This window comes from Triticum aestivum, chromosome 2B (genome assembly GCF_018294505.1).
Source record: "Triticum aestivum cultivar Chinese Spring chromosome 2B, IWGSC CS RefSeq v2.1, whole genome shotgun sequence".
Taxonomy (NCBI): Eukaryota; Viridiplantae; Streptophyta; class Magnoliopsida; order Poales; family Poaceae; genus Triticum; species Triticum aestivum.
Window position 1 is genome coordinate 412377917 of NC_057798.1, and position 21406 is coordinate 412399322.

General features: G+C 43.9%; 1 protein-coding gene across 4 annotated transcripts; it reads right to left on the bottom strand.

Moving 5' to 3' along the window:
* Nucleotides 1-6802: 6802 nt before the first annotated feature.
* On the bottom strand, nt 6803-17347 carry LOC123045210 (uncharacterized). Of its 4 annotated transcripts, none has more exons than XM_044468171.1 (11): nt 17094-17347; nt 15238-15338; nt 15008-15149; nt 14655-14816; nt 14469-14553; nt 12103-12821; nt 11912-12020; nt 8232-8287; nt 7977-8083; nt 7798-7885; nt 6803-7454 (listed from the first exon to the last, which is right to left on the bottom strand). In XM_044468171.1, exons 1-11 carry the CDS (start codon nt 17268-17270, stop codon nt 7266-7268), a joined length of 1935 nt encoding a protein of 644 aa, XP_044324106.1. In that variant the 5' UTR covers nt 17271-17347; the 3' UTR covers nt 6803-7265. The 4 variants fall into 4 exon arrangements, with proteins under 4 accessions (XP_044324106.1, XP_044324105.1, XP_044324107.1 ...); XM_044468170.1 differs by having other exon boundaries at nt 14655-14840; XM_044468172.1 differs by lacking the exon at nt 15238-15338 and having other exon boundaries at nt 14655-14840; nt 17094-17337.
* Nucleotides 17348-21406: the final 4059 nt, after the last annotated feature.

The following is a 21406-nucleotide window of genomic DNA, read 5'->3' on the forward strand; positions in this document are numbered from 1 at the left end:
CGGGCTTTCACCGATACTTCCGCAACCACCACCGCATTCCGCTACCACCATTTGACATTTACCTTTGAGATTTTGAGTTTGTGGTTTTTACGTTTCCTAGGGTGTTTCGAATACCTAGGAACGGTTCGACATCGATAACACCGCCGCTCAACTTTGACAAGCATTCGACATCGACCACCTTCGCCATTTTGACACCCTAACTGTAGGCAAGACGGTAACCTCTATATCATCTTGGTATTGTGGTATCACATCATTGTACATTCATTCTTGCCATTGCATTATTAACCCCTAGCCCATTTTGCGTCACTTACCTATCGAGACTAGCCATTGAGTATTATCGGCAGCATTAATTGTGCACATTAGTGATCATCGATCCGCCCTTCCATTGCATACATACCATATCATTTTGGTATCATCATCTTGGTATCATCATATCATCTCGTGTGCCACAAGATTGTTCCCGCATATACACAATTGCTATCTTGTTTTGTGCGTTTCGCAAAGTGGCAATACAAAAAGAAAAGAAAAAAAGAACAAGCTTTTAAGCAAAGAGTGAACAAAGAGATTGTAAGCAATAGCCATAGCATCATACCACATTGCATATAAGATTGTCATATTCTATCATCTTGAGAGGAACACCGGGAACCATACATACATAGCATACTTGGGATAGAAGTCGTTGCATTTTTGTCTCTTATAGGTTATGCACAAGTGTCATGTCTACCTATTGAGCAATCGCGCTAGCGTCTCTCTAGAGCTGTGCAACTAGAGCATTTTTCGTGGATTCCACATTTTGAGCTCATTCCTTGGTTGATGACCCCATTTATCTATCTGTGTGTGTGTGTGTTTCTGTGTGCCACATATTGCTATTGGTCTACTTGTTTCACTTGCAAATTTGTGAATCTCTTTCAACATTATTGACTCTTGCTAACATTTTGAATCAAATTTTTGTGCCACTATCCTCACCAAGCTACTCCATAAGCCTTACTTGTGTACGTGTGAGAACTTAACGAGATACGGTACCAACTGTGCTATTTCCTTGCTGCACTATTGAGTGATGATTGATCCATCTTCAACATCGGTAAGGTACATTTGGTCTAGTTCTTCTCTTTCTCCCACTCACATTTGCTCGAGTCTTGTGATGGATAGGCAAAGAATTTCATCTCCGGTCTTCCACGACAAAGACAACTACATCATCTCTGGACTACAACGACAAATGCAAGGCACACAATCTACCTTGCGCAAGTGCATCGAGAACCTCATCATCTACATCCATCACTCCGAAGCAAGGAAAAGATACTACTTCGACAACAAGCTTTCCGCACAAAAGAAGGAGGACAACGCAAGGATGGAGGAGATTCATGCCTTGTTGGTCAACCGTTCTTCCCCTTCGTCATCCTCAAGACAGCGGCGAGCAAGTCGATCATCTTCGGAGCACCCATGTGATGTAAGCGCAATTCATCCACATCCACATCTCCATGGCGACCATCATCATGTTCGTGATCCACATCGTCATGAAGGGCAAGTCACCTCCAAGCAACATGTGCACGACGACGACAAACGACATCTAGTACGAGCTCAAGCACGACAATGACACCATCAAGATGAAGATGCTCGCGATGCGTACACCTACAAGTCCCAACAAGCTCTACATCAAGCTACGGCCAAACTTCATGATCACAAGAGAAGACCGCGAGACAAGCACCACCAAGAGGAAGCTACAGCTACCACCACCACTTCGGCATCTTCGCCAAGTGTTATCAAGGCATCTTCGCCTTTGGACGTACGACATCTTTGCCTACTTCCCACGAGTACGCCTACATCGACTTCATCAAGTCCAAGGCGACCACCTACAAGTGAGGGCGACACTACCATCTTCGGAAGCCCCTCAAGGAAGATGGTCGAGCATGGGAAATTCCCCTCGATCATGGAGACGAGCTACGAGGTGCCACATCATATGGGCCTCATATAAGACGGGGCCAAGACGGTCGAGCAAGGGTCGTCCCCTTCGACCATGGCGACGAACACGAACCTCTTCAACAACATGAAGACGGCGCCCCATTGGGACTCATACTCCGAGTCAAGCTACGAGACCGCACATGAGACCCTCTCTTTGGTCTCAAAGGAGAGTGATGATTTTCCACTTCCTACGACATTCATCTTTGGAGGCGTTATGGATGAGGAGGTTGAGCATGGGACTATCCCTTCAACCAAGGCAGCGATACGAGTTGACAGGGAGACATTTGCACCTACATCTCTCTGACACCCATATATGATGAGATGCCCGAATTGCCATGTGAGGAGAGCCACCACCCCATGAGTGAGATGAATGACTCCACCATATATGACATTAAGTGCATTTCCTATGAGAGGATGAGTGTGACCACCACTAGCCCCACACATGAGAGCATGCCACACATCCTATGTGAGGTTGAGAGCCATTTGAGCGACTCCACCAACCATATGAGTGAGAGCATCTTACTGGGAGTGAGTGAGCCACAACACTTAGTGAGCGAGGTAGTTGAGATGGCATGTGAGGTCACTATGATTTCTAACGACTTAACCTCTACTCCGAGTGTGTTTTCCTTTTGGTGCTAGATATCCAACAAGATGAAGCGCCAATCCTTGATGAGTCCATACCTCCAATGGGCAAACCGATGGCCATGATGGACGATGTTGCACCCCCCCCCCCCACACACACACACATGGTACCATCAAGTTGATGAAGCTATTGACCACGTGTCAATTTTTGCCACCTCACCTACAACACAAGAGGGGAGCTCTAAAGGTAATATAGGTGATGGACCCTCACTTGTCCCACTAGTGGACTATATTAACAATGATCGTGTGCATGATGTTGATCACCTTATGGATGCACCACATACTATGGCTTCTACATGTTTCGATATGCCACCCATTTATGATGAATATGATGATGAGCATGTTGAATTGCCTAGTTGTGATGCTATGCTCCATAGGATATCATGTGAAAATTCTATCGGTCACGTCATGTTTGACAATCCATTAAACTTGTCATATGTTATGAGTGAGATCTACTGTATTTCATCATTACAATGTCAACATAGTAATAATGCATGCCCCATTAAAATAAATCCCATTTGCACTTATGGCATAGATGACGAGATGATGGTCATTGGCTTTTGTTTTTCATGCGATGATATTGCCATGCTTCCTTTACATGATTAGCGCAATTCACCTACTATGCCATGCCATGATCACATTGTTCCGAATATGCTTTGTTTCCGTTGTTGTCAATATTCTCCATGTGATGTTTCCACTAATTCTCACGAGGAGACCCCCATAGTTTCCTCATACATATTAGGAGATTTTTATGCATTCCATACTTTGCATGATTTCCATAATTGCGTGCACCATATGCATTCCATGAATAACAATACTCTACATATTTCTCATGATGCATTACACAATTTGAGTCTCCATTATGCTATACATAACAACTAACCTATCATGATAGATGACATGTTTCTATATCACGCATCTCATTTATTTGAGCATTGGCTATTTTGTGCTAATCAACACATGCACGTGCGCATCATGATGGATGATGTGTACATATACCACGCACACACAATTTCCCCTTTGCCTTTGTTTTGTGTAGGCACTCACATATACTCGTCAACCTCTCAATCCCAAGAGTTGACGAAACGAGCTCTTGAGAGCAACGACGATTTGGAATTCCATGGATTGTCCTTACCACCGTTCCCTTCTTGCATTCCTTTTACTTGGCTCTCACACGGCTATGGGCTATTTACCACTTATCACCTTATGCTCATTTTACCGTGTTCACTTTGCATGTTATGCTTGCTTCGATGCCTTTGTCATGCAATTGTGACCCTTGCTTGCATTCACACATGATTCACCATTATACTACTTCTATGTGTATTTGCATGCTTGGTGGAGATCCTTGTTGCTATTACCATGTTTTCCTTGTACCTCATTCTTGTGACATGTCATGTGCATTATATATGCCCACTATTTGCCCACATGACATGATGACCTTGATTACCTATAGTATGTTGCATCTTCGCACTACTAGATTCCATGACTTGATTACGATGATCACTTGCTTAGTTGCATCACCCATGATACATAATTGGTCACTGCATTGGGTTGGTGACATATATATTCATGCCTCTCACATGATTTGTCTTGATCATTGTCTCTTGTCTCCATTAGTTGCCTCTCTCATATCCACTTGTAGTGAGTGCAACAATTCTATGCTTATTGATTGTGGAGACTTGGACATCTTACTTGTGAAGCATGCTTGTTTGATTGTGCTTAATGCATTTGGTTGTTTTAGCATCTTATGCCTACATGCCATGCACTACACCCTTGTCATTTCTTATGATAAGAATGTCGAAAACACTTGTTGGGTAACCAACCACACGAATAGGGTTTGCAATTCCGCCAACGTCATTTGTTCTTCCGAGTGTTTGTCATGTTCTTTCGTTGTGAAGGATTCACAAGGCGATACCGTCATGAGACACATTGGTTATGTGAAGGCGTACTTGATGTGCAACTCCAAAATCTTCGGGAATATTCATAAGGTGAACTCCTTCCCTTTGAGCCATCCTCAAATGCGCATATTGGATCGGTCATTCTTTCATTGTTATTTCCTTCTTGTTGTCTACATGATACATCTCGTGAACAGAGGAGCAACATTGGAGATGGACCGTCAAGTTAAGGAGTGCTCGGACTTAGTGGATGCACCACCGGACCACCACTCTTGCCACGACATCGGGCATTGGTACATCAACACTCCTTTGACACATTGCACCAACACATCCATATTTATTGATTGTGATCCCATATGTCATGCTCGATGGACATATCATACTCACCGCAAGTTTGCACCCTATGCATGGATTGACTCACATTATGCTTGTCTTGTTGCCTCTATTTCCTTGCCATCCATGATATATGAGCTTGTACACTTCCTTAGCAAATTTGTTGTGATCTACCTTGATGGCATATTCATACATAATGGTCACATTTCCCATCATCAATTGCATGATAACATAATCTTATTGATAATCCATTACCATGTTCATGCTCTTGATATACCATCTCTCTATGAAATCATTTTGCACAATGGTTGCATTAACCACATTCACAATAACTTTTTATGTGAATTTGCTCACATGAATGCTTTACATATCATTTTACATCATTTGCTAAGCATCATGTGCCTTGTCACGAACAATCTTATCGGACGAACTCATGCTTAATTGATGGACACCTTGTGTACGCTAACCATTTTATTTTCGAGTGTCGTTTGTGTTTGCTCTTTTTGCATGTATACCACTCCGGAGACACCTTGGAGTACTTGGATTGCGCCATGTCTTCAACTCCGTCCAACTTCAAGTCCGTCCACGACAACCGTTTCAATGGTGATGAGGTTTAAGATCCAAGGTCAGATCTTTCCCAAGGGGGGGAGGGATGATGCGGAGCATCCTACGATCATCCCCATGTACACTACGACTACTCCCCAAGCCCCAAGTGGACATACGACGAGACCTCAAGTACACGCCATTGGACACAAGGTGAATCCGCTCATAAATGCTTCCCCTATCTGTTCGTGCGAGACATGGTTGCTACCACATGCAAAGACACTACATGTGCTTAGGTACCAAGAAGACCCCCTCGGAGATGCTCGGGATCACGGACAAGTCCCCAAGTACATGGACGAAGAAGCCGACGAAAGGAACCGGAGAAGGTTCCCAGGCCCCGGACATCCGGCCCCTGGCCCGGACATCCGGCCCCTGAAGCCATCGGCCACAGCAACAGCCTAACCAAGGAGCATCTCCAGGCCCCGGACATCCGGCCCGACGCGAGCCGCCGGACATCCAGCCCCAGCCCGGAAATCCGACCTCCTTCACAGTACGTAACCAAGGCTAGCCCGGACATCCGGCATCACCAGCCCAAACATCCGGCCCGTCGCGACGCCCCAGACATCCGGCCCCCCGTGCATGCAGTGTAACGGGCCACTGGCCCATGTACCCCTCCAACTCGTCCCACTTTGCACTACGACTATATATAGACTCCTACCCCCTCCTAGTTAGGGTTAGCATAGGTTTAGCTCATTTTAGAGATAGAGCTATGCTCATCCTTGTGGTTCTCCTCCATCAAGAGACTGCGGCCTCTACGGAGAAGATCCACGCTTGGATTCAAGACCACTCACGGGAAGATCCCTCGCGAACTCAAGGCCTCCTCACGAAGAATGAACTAGTTACCGTTTGTATTGTCCTTTGTTGATTTTGGATCGTGTATCTGTCATGTGTTCAGATCTAGCACATGTGTAATCGAATCTTGTTGGTTTGAGTGAATCCTCTCGTGTTTCCCCTCGTGTTCTTCGTGTTCTTCATGAGATCCACTCCAATCGTGAAAGATCGGGCATCTAGAACTCTACCCTACATCATCTTGGCCCACGCCAAAAACACGACCCAAGACCACACATGATGCAGCCGCAAGTTGGCTCGTCCCCTAAAGGCCCAACAAGAAGGAAAGACACTGTTGGGATGGATAAAGGGAGCGACTAAGCACGGGCACCTCTTGCGGGGAGACCCAACAAACACCATGGGAGTGCTCCCAGCACGCCACTTGGGGCGTCCTACCGCCGTCACGTGTTGCGTGCTAGGCGCACCCCACATGAACTTTTTTTACATGTTCCGGGTTTTTTTTATTTTGGAGGAGGGTGTTTTGAATTTTTATTACATCGCAGGCAGTAAGTATACTGCGACAGCTTAGACGTGCTTCAAAATTCAAATAACAAAAGGCTGGCCAACGCTGACATTTCCATTCAAATGTACTCGCTCACCATCTCAAAGATGTTCGTTGAACTGTAACTACATTTCATATTGCCAGTTTGCCACTAGCATATTCGACAAGTGCGGCAACTATGATCCTGAGGATCACACATATTCTGAATGGGTCTAGACACATAGCACACATGTCCGACCAAAGAATCTTGTCTATAGCTTTGGTTAGGGTTGCAACCAATTCCCGTTTCATCTCACGAGTTCCAAACCCCGGCAGCAAAGGAAGCCTGTAATTCCTCATCAGAAAGAAATAAAATCTGGTAGAACTAAAGCCTGTAGATGTTTGAACAGCAGTAACAGTATCATTCTGAGGGTAAAGAGGTGCCAAAGATAGCATCTTGCCCAGACCTGACAGTAAAGCTATGTCCATTGGTGAGGTTTTGATTCTTAGGCGCTGCCTTAGATTCAGTCGGTAGGGCAATTGGCAGGGGAATTTTCCATGGCAGACTGCTCGCGTTTCCACTGGAGATGATGACCAGAGGACTGCTTTGGACTAACCCCTTTCTGGAATGGTGGCGAGTTCCATGGCAGCGGCCTCCCAATCTGCTGAATAGACGCCAAAAAACCAGGAGGTGCTTCTGCTTTCCGCATTACCTGAAAATACAAGATATTAATAACAGAACTATTGACTACATGCTGTAATCTGGATCTGGTTAACTACTGCTGAGAGTGTAGTTGAGCTCACGTGATCTGAACTTATAAGTTACAACGAACTTTGATATGCCTCTGTTTCATTTCAGTAAACATTTTAGCCTAAGATGAGGTCCACTTTGTCTATATGTACATTATGGAACACCAACTTTCCAGTTTTGATGATGGGGTTTCTTTTGAGAGAAAAATATGGTTCCGTAGTATGAAGGCAAGCCATATATCAAAAGGAACAGAGAAAGGTACAATTTAACAACGGATACAACAAGCTTGATAGTGAAAGTCTTACTGTGAGAACTCTAGAGTAAAACGACGTCCCACTCAAAGATAGGGCCCTCCCAATAGATTCCTTGTCAGCAAAAGTAACAAATGCAGCCCTGGGAAACAACAAGAATTAACAACAGATATGGAGCTTGTAGATGCCACAGATGAAGAAAGCAAGCTGAAACTTGGCATGAAAGAATATACCCTTTTGGGTGGCCAGTAATTGCATCTGTCAACATATTGAGCTTAAGCACTGTCCCACACTTCATAAAATGTGTTGATAATGCTTCCTTGGTTGCCGCAAAATGCACCTAAAACAATCATCCAGAGATGTAACTCACCAAATTTATCCTCTATGATGTAATTAGAATGAAGAAGCTTTTTCGGTCAAAAGAATGCAGCAAAAATTATAGTGATCCGTGGCGAACAAAAATAAAGAGATGGGTTCCTTTTACATACATTTGTCACAAGAACAGTTCTGGCATCGGCATCCTCCTCTAAATTCGAATGGGGCCCTACAAGAAAACAAAATTTCAAAAGACTCAAATCCATCTGTGGATAAGAGTGTTGAGCTGGTGAACAAAAAATAGGAAACTGCTCAATATATTTAAAACAATCCACATTACAAGGTGCAAACAGAGTTGCTTCAGAGTTATCTCTCTGTAAATAAAAAGTAACTTCAGAGAGCCCAAACAGTTAAATGCTGCCGGATCTCAAAAGTTTGACTATCCTTACTGCCCTCTGGAAACAGGTAAGCAAAGCAAAAAAGAAAGGAATATTGGCCCGAGGGGAGGTGCAGACAGCAGAAGGGTTTCTTTTAGCAGAAGCTGAGCACCACGACTGATACATCACAGTTAACCATACAGGTCATGATGTGGACAACAAAACTAGCTCTCATGCAAAATAGGCTGGGTGGTACAATCAGTTGGCGTGTAGTCAAACACATCATAAATCATTAATCGGTTGATGCTTAATGTTTTTGGTCATTCCATGGAATACACTAGACTGGTTAAGCACCAGTTTGAAGTTTCCTTAACTGTGTTGTGCTTCAAGCCGGCAATTCAACCCATGGGTTTGGCCGCCCATGGGCACCCAACCCAAATGGGTAGGGTATGGGTCGTGCTCTTTGCCCATGGGTCGCCCATAGGTTGTACCCATGGGTAACTGATTACTCATGGGTAGGGTATGGATACGAGTTTGTGCCCATGGGTTACCCATGGTTCGCCCGATTAATATTAAGAAGTGTATATATGTTTTATTTTACATGAATTGTGAACATTTTTGGTGAAGATTTTTTAGGACAGCATGCACCCACGTTGCTTAGTTATAGCTATAGAGACAGAACCATGAATTGACAAAATGCTTAGCTCAGTAGCATCAAGAGATCGTCATGTTTGGCTTGTTGGGCCTCCAAAGCCAGCCCATGCATCCTGTGTGTTGCTCTACATGCAAAGCAAGCAAAATACGTGCTTGCCAGCTGCATAGTACCACCTCGCCTAGCGAGCACATAGGAAGTCGAGCGCTGCCTGTATAAGAGACTAGAAGAGGCAGTAGCGATCCTCGGTTCGAAGTGCATGGCACCAGAAGGGAGCATAAATTAAATAATAACAAAAATACTAAGCCCGGAGGGTGCCCGATTGGGTCAGGTAACTGCGTGGGTTTGGGCATGGGCATGAGACAAGACCCGTGGGTAGGGTCGTGGGTGGGCAATACACCCGATAAGCGTTCCGGGCATGGGTCTAGTAGAGGTCGACCCAACCAAACCCGAACCGACTGGTGCTGATCTTACTTTATAAACTGTTGTGAAGAAACAAAAGCCTTTAGTCCCAAACAAGTTGTGAAGAAATAGTTGTGGCAAATTCAGTATCATGTTATGCAAACAAGATCAAAACCTAGCTGACTCCTAAAACTTTACCAAAATAAAAGCACATGTACCACCTTGCTGGATATCTCGTGTTGTTCTGTTAGCCAGGATGCAACTTTGATTTACTTTTGTGTTGATTATACCAAAAGGACTAAACATACATACGCAAATGGCAAACATAACTCTTGTCTTGTCCAATGGCAAATATACTTTTCCACCTCTTCTCTCTTCTGGATTTTGACATAAACACAGATACAAAAACGGCAAACGTAATTCTTGTCTCTCTCCGAACGGCAAATAGGACTTTTCCACCTCTCTTCTGGATTTTGACATAACATACTTGTTTGTTCAGATAAAGCCAGCTTTGTGTCCATCAGCATATTGTTAATTTCAAAGTGTTTTTAAGCAAATAACAACCAAGTGCCAGTGTCCAGAAGGAACTTTCGACATTTCTAATGTTGATGACTCAACAAACCAAAAGGAAAACAGCCGAGCGCAGCATTTCGGTGCCCAGGCTCATCTGCACCCAGTTAGAAAAAAAAATATCACAACAAATTCAAAAAAAATCAAAAAATTCCAAAAAAAATTGCATGGTAGAAACTTTATTGCGTGAGGTCTGCTCCAATTTTCAGATCATTTGGACATCTGAGTAGCTCTCAGCAAAAAAGACAAATCAGGTCAGAACAGTACATGAACAGTAAACTTTTCTACAGGCCCTGAATTTGTCTTTTTTGCCGAGATCTGCTCAGATGTCCAAATGATTTGAAAACTGGAGCGGACCTCACACAACAAATTATCTACCATGCAAAAAAAATTGGAATTTTATGAATTTTTCTAGTATTTGTTTTGATTTTTTTCATCAGCGCGGGTGCAGATGAACCTGGGCTCAGAAGTGGATTATCGAAAACAGCCTGTCTTTCATTGTTTGGAACCTCCTTCATCTGAGATAGCAGTCTCACCTTTGTCCACAAAGTTGGCTCTGACCACCATCCTGCCTGCCCCTCCACCAAGCCATTGCTTCCACAACAATGCTTTAGTAGATTGACACAGCTTTCCTGGCACTACGAGGCACGGTTTCCTAGGACACCAATGTGGCAGTCTACAAAAACAGCAGTGGCGCATGCAAGCTCCAGTAACATGTCACTGCAGACGCTAATGCAGAAGTGCTGACCGGAGAGAATGAGAACAAGGACTGTGGTTGCGGAAGAACAATCAGCTGCAACCAATCCGCAGGCAAGAAAAAGGATGCAGGAGCTTACAGCCAAATAGGATGAAGTGGAAATATACAGGGATCACATCTGGTGATAAAATAAATAGTGGAAAATCTTGTAGATTGGGCTCCTCAAACGGATCTAGAGAATACAGGGCAGCCTGGTTGGAGAAGCAGCGGCATGTGAGTCCTGAAAAGGCCCGAGCCACACTGTGGTAGAACATAATGCTGAGCTTTGATACATCTTCCACATGGCCAGCTGCTAGAGGGACGAATCGCTGATCATCGGTGCGTGGAAGGTTTTTGAGGAAATTATCTCAAATTCTCGACCATTCGAGTTGCGAGAGAGTGACTGCCAAGTCATTTGACATGGAAAGAACCTGATCTCCAAGTGGGTAGCTGGCCTGTTCCACAAATTTTCTGGTGGGTATATGGTTTAATAGCTTTGGTGGACATGTAGATTAAGCATCAAACTTCAGGGAGGTAACAAGTCTTTCTACAAATAATATGAATTCTGTGGAGGATAAAAGATTGATTAATTGGTTTCCCTGTTTTTGATGTCATTTCAAATCATATGGATTCTTGTATTTTGGCTGTCTGTTTTTGGATTAAGTGATGGAGTATCATCATATTTTTGCAATTTATAGCCAAGAACATAACGCTGCAATGCACCATTGTAGAGCATTTCACCAATAAACTGCGCTCATGTTTAAACTAGGGAGCTCTTGCTGCCAACATAGACAAGAGACCATAGAAACCAGTGAAAGGACCAACAAATTACAGATGACCATTTTTTTCAGGACTGCGGTCACAAGCAGCCAAGCATATTGACCTAGGTGACTATATCACTGATAATAAATCGCTAGAAATAATTGCAGATGACTCACTCAACAGATGACCTAATAGATTTGCAAGAACAAACTGGTGAACCAACTGCTATCTCAGAAAATTATGTCACACTATATTTTGGCATGTAGTAGTAAATCCAATGTCATTTTCCAAAGGTTCGTTTGTATGAATGTATTCATATAGAAACAGAAGGGACTAAAGAACAATAGGACAAACCTGATGGGAGGGCTCCTTGCTTCCCATTGTTTATCTGCGCCTGCTTGGACCGAAGCTTGAGCATGTCTAGTTCCACCTGCTTTAGCTTTAGTTTCACATCCAACATCTCCTGCATAATCAGTTACGACAACCATTTTAGGTCGCTAGAAGATCCCAAATAGAAAACAAGTTACTCAACAAGGATAGCTTACATCTTTTACTGGTTTGTTACTGTAATTGCCACCATCTTCACGAACAGAAGACCCACTCTTGGACTGTGCAGGGCTGCTAATTTGCTGACTTTGCAAAACATCAGTTCCTGAATTTAGCCGCATATTTAACTGGGACAATTTGTCAGATGCTGATACATGTCCTTTTAACGAGTTTGCATGCCGTGCTGGTTCAGAAGCTGATGCAGGTGAGCTCTTCACCTTGGATGTGAACTCATTCAAACTTTGTGAACCAAAACTTTTCACTGGCGGAGTTGAAGTAGACTTCTGGGTAATAACATCTCTAACTTGATGACGATTACGCTCCACATCACCAAAATTCAACCGACCGGTCAGCCTGCTTCTGTTGGATTTCTCCCCGGGCTCATATGCGTGTGCTGTATTGACATCTGGGTAACTACTGGAAAAGTTTCCAGAATTTGCTCTGTCAAATAAATCGCCTTCCGTACTTGAGTTAACACGGCATCTTCGTTCATGCTCAGACACCATTAACTTGGCCTTCTTATGCATTATATTTTCAACATGCATGTTGTCAGCTTCTGTAGCTAAACCTTGATCCTCCATAGCAGGCTTCCCTAGCCTGTCCCAAACATTGCGGGGCCTTCTCATGGATTCTGGCACTTCACCATCAGCAATTCCCACAGCCACAGGCAAACGTCTTGTGGAGGAATTTCCTCCAAGATGCTCGTCATGGGATTCCTCTGTATTAGGTTTCGAATAACAGTAAATCAATATCAAAGAATACCACTTTTGATCTTTTGGCAAACAGCCGACCCCAAAACTTAAACCCAGGACTGCTAGTGTAGTTTCCCGAATCAATGGAGTACAGAAAGGAATATGGATCAGCTCGAAGGTAGTATTAGTAATTTTGGTAGTTACCATTTCAACTCTACAACCTAGTATTCAAGGATAAGGAATGTTGAGAAACATAACATGGATTCCCTGACTCCATGCCATAGGATCAAAGTCCGTACAAATTGCAAAATCATATAGTTTCTTAAAAATATAGTTTACCAAAAAATAAGATACTCCCTCTGTTCTTTTTTATAAGACGTTTTGGACAGCTGACATTGAACTGTTTTGGGCATTGTCTGAATTGTCTAAACGTCTTATAAAAGTGAATAGAGGGAGTAGAAGATATGCACCAAGAGAGTCAGCATTTAGATCAGAGGATAACACTATGGAGTTATGTTATAAAGTCCATATATGGTATTATTGCCTTTAAGGTTGCCTCTGTAACGTACTTTGGCGGTGTGGCCATTTCCGGCAAAAGCAATTATTCTCTTTTTCAATAAAACAATGTTTGAATCCCTTCTTTGTTCAATCCATCTAGAAGCAAACAGACAGAACCATTTTTTCATATAATGTCAGTTGCACCTTCAATCTTGTACTCTCATTCGGGATTGAGTTGAGACAAACCAAACTGGACACCAAGAGCCTGAATCAGTACAACACTTCAACCAAACTGGACAGCCACATGAAAAAAGTCCTTTTAAGGGACATTTGTGAGAAACTTAGCCACTTCAACTTTCTAGAAATACATACACAACTTCCATAACTAAGGGAAATCACATGTTGCTTGTATGTATAGAACTTAAAGGCAAATGATTTTTCATAAGTTAAAGTAGGATTATCAGAACCTTAACTCCATTTAAAGTCACACCTAAGCATGCAAGCTAACCAGGGTAATGTTAGATAAAACAAGAGCAAGCACATGACCCCAAAAAAGGATTGTTTGCATACCATCTTGAATCATATTCAGGCAAGATAATTTTGACGGAGAACTATAGGGATGACCGAAGACTGTATATTTATTGATATAGAAGAAGAAAATTACAAGACTAAATACGAGGATATTTACAGAGATATTCATACAAGTTTAGAAGGACATTAACCCGCAAAGTAAGAAAGCATCATTATCTTCTTTAAAAATTGAATCGCCTAGCCTTATAGAAGCTGGTAAACATCTTTTTTAGTAGAAAGAAATGCAGCATACAGTAAAAATACAAAGTACAAACAAAATGTTCAGAGGGAAAAAAAGAGAAAAGAGAACCGGTTTTGATAAAGGGATGTGCGAGTGACATATAGTTGACCGAACACATAACTATGCATCACCCACCTCCTAGGAGGTTTCTTCTATCTTTTCAATGAAATGAAACGCAAAGGTCCTTTGCGTTTTCTCGAAAAAAAAGTGACATATAGATGTGGTCCAGTGTAGAATACATGGCACGAGACATTTAGTACTTCTCGTGGGTGTATTGAGTAGTTTGAAGTAGCTATCATATGCCAAATGGTTCAAGAACATATTGTCCTAGAATTGAGCTGTCGCATAAGGAAAAAATGCTTGCCTTGCATCAATGTATGTTCAGTCTTTGCAGCTACACCAAACTGCCGCATGGAGGAACTTCTGCCACCTGTTGAACTCCAATCTTTCTGCTCTGACATAGAATCATCAAGTTAGATGCATCCTTTCCATAGCACATCCTACAAATGTAGGTAGTTAACAACAGATGCATGGCCTATTGAGTATTTACCTTCTGATGCTGGCCCTCCCGATAACATTCGTCACCAGCCACCATTTTAGGGGAAATGATAACAGTTGAACTAATGCGTCGCTGGGCCACATTTTGTCCCTTAGTTAAATCAAGCTTGTGAAGGCCATTATGCTCTTGTGGTACTAAGATATTTGAGTTTACCTGGTCAACAGTGGATGAGTTTGACTGAGTGTTCGTAAGTCATGATACGTGCATAATTTGGACATTTTGACTTGAAAGAAGTTAACGGATGCTCAATTAAGTTGACCTAGTGGATAACTGGATATGCTGAAGACAATTAAATGTTGTGTGGCAACTGATGATTGTAAGAGGAAAGAGGGTAAGATCCTTACAATATGAGCCTCCCCGGGTTGGGTTTTTGTGACCAGAAGATTTTTCTTGTCATTCCGGTCCTGACTTTCATTTTCCAGCCTATGTTGCACGCTAGAATCATCAGCCAGTGCTACAGCCGTTTTGCATAGGTAACCCCAAAGCCTGCTTAGTCATGCAAAAAAACATCATGGCCTCATAAAAGTACACATATCAAGAACACAACTAATTGATTAAATGGCAGCTATAATACCATGCAACAAATTTTGCACTATCATCACCAAGAAAGGCCTCCAAATCATCGCGTGCTTGATACTGATGTTTCCCATTACAAACTAAAATTACAATGTACTCCTTTAGTCAGGGAGAAAAGAAAAGAAGAATTATCAGTCATTATGCAATCAACAGCTATAAAGCATCTTGTTTATATTAACATGAAAACAAACATACCAAGAACTCAAACAGTCGAATCTTGCATATTTGGCAAAACATGCAATGAAAACTCACGGTTATCCTACCAACTAAACTAATGAGAGTAATGTAGTCCTCAAACATGGCATACAACATAGCAACATAGAAAACTGAGGAAGTTGCCATCTATAGCCAACATGCACTTATCACGGGAGGACGCCAAGGTTGTGCTTCAATGTTTCTTTCTTTGAGATTATCAATCTAACACCCAAAAAAATCTCTTTGCTAAATCCATTTAACAGCAGCCCTCAACTCTCGCTAAGGCAGACTTATAGGAGAACATGTCTAAAATCTAATGAAAACACATTAGGTGTAGGCAAGAGGGAATATACACCCTTTTCTTTTCTTCTTTTTTTGCGGGTGAACATACACCCTTTTCGAAGGGAAATGATCACTAGATATGTGTTAGAGACACTCTACTGCCCCTTCGCATGTCTTCTTATGCAAATATCCTCTTCATTATCATGAATTGGTCAAATCACCAATCTACAAATATAATTGGACAACTGAAATTGTACTGAACTACATGTGTTCACTTTATCTCAAGGTGATGTGAAAACAATACAATCCATTTTACAGCCTTCAATATTACTCCCTCCATTCACAAATATAAGATGTTTAGGATATTTCAATATGGACTACATACGGACTGAAATGAGTGAACAAACACACTAAAACATGTCTATGTGCAACCGATTCAGAAAAAAGTTAGAACATCTTATATTTGTGATCGGAGGGAGTATTATACAATGTCTCTACAGTCTTCCATGTCAATGAAGCAGCACCCAGAAACATCTTAATCACTTAAATAACTGGTGAAAGTTACTACTGAACAAAACTCATCATCAGTGTCCCGTCATATTTGACTCATAGATCATATAAACCTGACCACAACAATATATTTGTGCCTCGAACACGCTGGCTTTGCCAAAGTTAGGTGTTGGTGGCATTATGAACTTATGCTTTATGAAGTATCTATAGACTTGTGTACTATAATGCTTAATTTGCAAATTGTAGGGCACAACAATGGAACAGAGGCACACAAAAAAAAATGTGAAGTACAAAAGGTTAATGACCTGTGAAATATGAATCAAGGTTATCAGCGAGGAAAGGAGGTAGGTATATCGAATTGATAAGGACTGTTTATGAGGGTTAAGAGAACACACTGGTCCATTATGTCAGAAAACTACTTTAAATATATCTTGGCACCACTTCTGATGCGATTGAGGCTGGGACGACCAATTAGAAGGCTCACATTTCTGAATTGAGATCCTGGGAAGTCCATACCTAACTTCTATAGAGTTCCTAGGAAAAGTTAAACAAGCCGAATGTTCCAGATAGATAGTCTAATCCATCACCTCTCCAACTTAAATTTCACTTGGGTGCCAATCACTCGACCAGGCAGAGCATTCAACAAACAAGCACATGCATATAGTCCGTTCAGAGCCACCCCAATCCCCTTGGTACAGCCCCAGACGGGGAGGCCCATCCACACTCATATCGTGACATTCCCGAGACCAATTAGCACACGGAACCACGCAGGATGGAGACGCGACCGCATCCCACCAAGTATGGGCACTGGCAAGTTCTAGGGCACGCGTGCGTGCGAGAGAAGGAAGGGGATATTTGGGGCGGTACCGCGAGGGTCTCGTCGGAGTAGTTGCCGAGGAATCGGGGGAGCACATCGGCGACGGCGGAGCGGAGGTCGGCGGCGGCCGGCGAGCGCCGATCCATGCGGAACGACCGCTCCTCGGCAGCGAACACCCGCCGGAGCCGCCGCTGCAGCTGCTCATCCGCATCCGCCTCCTGCCCCATCTTTCCGCCTTTTGGGAAAAGGCAGTGCCCGTGGGTGAGAATCTTCTAGCGGCTACTGGGGCCAGTCGCTACTAGTATGTGTCAGCGTCAGCCTGTGGTTGAGATGGTTAGGATGCGTTTGGTTGCTGGGCTATCCCTCTCTGGGACAGGGATAGCCAGTTTTTAGATGGATGTCACCCGTTTGGTTTATGGGCAAGCCGGGATACAACTAGCCAGATGCTTGAAATATTCCTCTAAAACCTGGCTCCGCGTGTCCGCGAAAATCTCATGGATCTGCTCATCCCGCGTGCGCGCGAGATGGAAAGCCAGCCCGTGAAACGTTTTCGGCCTCGCTCTCGCTGGCTCACCTCCCGCAAAAGTCAACCCTATCTTTTTTCCCTTCCCATCTCTCTTCTCTGCGGTGACAGCGGCGACAGGAAGAGCGGCGGCGCCGGAGGTAAATGCACGGCGGCAGGGCTCCCTCCTCCCTTATTTTCTTCCTTGCCGTGTCCTCTCTCCTTCATCTCTTACCTCTCGCGTTTGAGCTGCAACTAGCAGAGGTCACGTCGACGGGCGGCAGGCTCATGCATGCATGTGACTATGAGTGCCGCGCGCCGCTGCCGGAGCTCTGCGGATGTGAGCGTGGGCGCAGACACAAGCCGTGCATGCGTGCTATGCGCACCGTTTGTGTCGCGCCACTCGTGCATGCATGAGCGTGGTGTTGTGCGCATGCAGTGCATGGTGTACTTCTGTGTGTTTCCTTCTCTTGATTTTCTGCCTAATGTGCTGATCCATTGTATGATCTTGTACTGCAGCAGCTCAAAGGGCAAAGATGACAGGAAGTCAACTCTGTACTCTCTATCAAATATTGAACCATACTATATGACTATCCGCAATCACGAGTTGTCCTTCAAACCAAACAAAACACAGGCTATCCTCACCCATCAACCAAACAGAAAAAATGGTTATCCCTATCCGGCTGGCTGGGGATACCTATAACCACTCTATTATGTCCCTCTAACCAAACGCATCCTAGGTGGACAGTGGTATCCCAACCCACGAGAGTTCAAATCCTGGTGCTCGCATTATTCCTGGATTTATTTTAGGATTTCCGGCGATGCGCTTTCAGTGGGAGGAGACGTTCCCGTCGACGACGAGGCACCTACGGTTGCTTCGTAAATCTCAAAATGATATGTTGGCTCAGTCTCTCGGAGGTGCTCATAGAAGTAGGATGTGCGTGTGTGCATTCATAGAGATGAGTGTATGCGCGTGTATATGAGCGTTTGTGTCTGTACTGACGCTCAAAAAAAAAGCGTCAGCCTGCGTGCGTGCGTGCAACCGGTGTGCTGTTTACCGTCCCTTCCATGCTCCCAGCGTCTTCATCAATCGTCACTTCGAGTTGTTCCAATCTTTTGAAAAATTTGGATATCGATTTTTTTAGGATGGATATCGATTGTTTACGTGTAGGGCTGCATTTTGTAAAATATTTGTCCTCTAACCCTTTTTACCTTTTTTAGGTTAAAGTTAAGTTTTATTGATCTAAAGCCACTGAATGTGAAATGCAAAATTGATCATGGGTGGGCCACAAGTGACGCCCATGCTTAAGAGAATTTGAATACTGCTAAATTATCTGCATCTAAATTTGCCGCTCGACCTTCAAATAAAAATTAATTTAAATTTGTTGTTTGCTGCTTGATCTCCTTGATGATGTTCCAATAGTTGCTACCCGTTCCTTTGTCGATATCCTTGATCACTTGTTTCGAAATCTGAAGCAACAACGAAGTTCTAGAGAAGCAAATGTTTGGTTAATGATAAAGCCTCGTGACATGTGATCGAGATATGGCCTAGAGGCAATAATAACGAGATATATGACTTGGGCCTCCCTCTATCGATCTGTAAGCTTCACTCGTCAACACTAGACCCACTCGTCGACAAGGTCGCGTGGAAGTTGTCCACCTGGCATGTATCAATGCTCTCGCTTGTTGATCGGCCATCTCTTGTTCGCCATGTGCTATGTGCCATCCACGCCCATATTCTGACCGCTCTCACCTTCAGCAAGTCTGCGCTGGCTCGTGCAACCAGGTGATCCGAGGCATCCTTTGGGATGGTCGCAAGAGAGCTAATGGTGGACAATGCAAGGTCAACTGGGCGCACGTGTACCGCCTGGTGCAGCTTGGGGGCCTCGACGTCTGAGACCTCCACCGCACCGGCATTGCCCTCCTCACCATATGGGTACGGCTGCAACGGACTGGCGGTGGGTGCCCTTGGGCCCACCTCCCAGTCCCCGCATGATCCAGATGCTCTTGCGATCATGCGCGCCTCCACGTCCTGGATTCTAGGCAATGGCTTGAGTTGGCGTTTTTTACGAATCATTGGCTGGAGGGTCGCTGCATCACCAACATCAGCCCGCTCGTCCATTCCTTGGTCCCCCGCAGGCGCCGCCGCCACAATAGGGGTTGCCGCAGCGTGCTTGGATCCGTGACATTGCCGGCACACTAGGGGCCATTGTAGTCGTGCAATGTGTCGAGCTCTAGTGTCTCCTGCGTCGCACATCACGCTTTCCCCGGTCCTAGATTGCCTCATCTGGAGATGGACAGAGCCCGGTGTCTAATCTGTTGTGTCTTGCTACACCGCCCTATTCCGAGGCTCTGTCGAAGACCCCAACTGGCGCCTCACCTAGAGGACGAGGGCCCAGCTGCATGTCAAGATCTTCATACAAGGGTTGACTGGTTCAGTTTTCATACGAGGGTTGACTGGTTCGACTGCGGTGTGAGGCTGTCATCGCCGGAGAATGACACGGGTGTGGGTGGGTGGAGGGAAGGCCTGGAAAGCAGCGGGATTAGGGTGGGGTTGTGAGGCATGCGTGGCAACACAGTCAGTCATGGGAGGTAGGAGCAGGCGGTACCACCCACGCTAATTTGGGCGGCTGGAGCAAGAAGATCGGAGATTGAAGAAGCAGCACGACCGTTGGATGACATCCAACGGTCACTGCTGCTATAATCGTTTGTTGACTAAGTTGACAAAGCCTTGTGTGCTTGTCAAATTAGTAGGCCCACGAGTCAGCCTCCAAATATCGTGCGCCCTGGTTGTCATGGTGGGCCCTAGATGGCTTCTTCTCTCTCTTTGATCTTCAATACAATGTTCTCCTCGATGTTCATGGAGATCTATCCGATGTAAATTTCTTTTACGGTGTGTTTGTCGAGATCCGATGAATTGTAGGTTTATGATCAGTTTATCTATGAATATTATTTGAGTCTTCTCTAAACTCTTTTATGTATGATTAAGATATCTTTGTATTTCTCTTCGAACTATTGGTTTGGTTTGGCCAACTAGATTGGGTTCTTTTTTTTGCAATGGCAAAAGGTGCTTAGTTTTGGGTTCAATCTTGCGGTGTCCTCACCCAGTGATGCAAGGGGTAGCAAGGCACGTATTGTACTGTTGCCATCAAGGATAAAAAGATGGGGTTTACATCATATTGCTTGAGTTTATCCCTATACATCATGTCATCTTACTTAAGGCCTTACTCCGTTCTTATGAATTTAATACTATAGATGCATGCTGGATAGCGGTCGATGTGTGGAGTAATAGAGTAGATGCAGAATCGTTTCGGTCTACTTGACACGGACGTGATGCCTATATTCATGATCATTGCCTTAGATATCGCCATAACTCTGCGCTTTTCTATCAATTGCTCAGAGTAATTTGTTTACCCATTGTATGCTTTCTTTCAAGAGAGAAGCCTTTAGTGAAACCTATGGCTCCCGGGTCTATTTTCCATCATATATTTTCAGATATATAAACAAAAAAACCAAAAATACCTTGTTGCACTTCATTTATATTTACTTTAGTTTGTCTTTTTATTTATCTTTTATACCTATCTCTATTTGATCTCACTCTTGTTCGAGACCGTGAAGGGATTGGCAACCCCTTTTCTTGCGTTGAGTGCAAGTGTTTGTTAGTTTGTGCAGGTGCATAGATTGGAGACTTGCTTGTGCCTCCTACTGGATTGATACCTTCGTTCTTAACTGAGGGAAATACTTATCTCTACTTTGCTACATCACCCTTTCCTCTTCAAGGGAAAAATCAACGCAAGCTCAATAAGTAGCAGGAAGAATTTCTGGCGCCGTTGCTGGGGAGGTTCTACATCAAACCTACCA

Bases quoted from the DNA above. Each gene is read 5' to 3' on its own strand.
- LOC123045210 (XM_044468170.1), bottom strand. From the start codon at position 17,270: ATGGGGCAGGAGGCGGATGCGGATGAGCAGCTGCAGCGGCGGCTCCGG. The intron at 12,021-12,102 runs GTAAGCTATCCT...CTGATTATGCAG, and splicing joins GTAACAAACCAGTAAAAGAT to GAGATGTTGGATGTGAAACT. The intron at 8,084-8,231 runs GTATGTAAAAGG...TGATTGTTTTAG, and splicing joins GAACTGTTCTTGTGACAAAT to GTGCATTTTGCGGCAACCAA.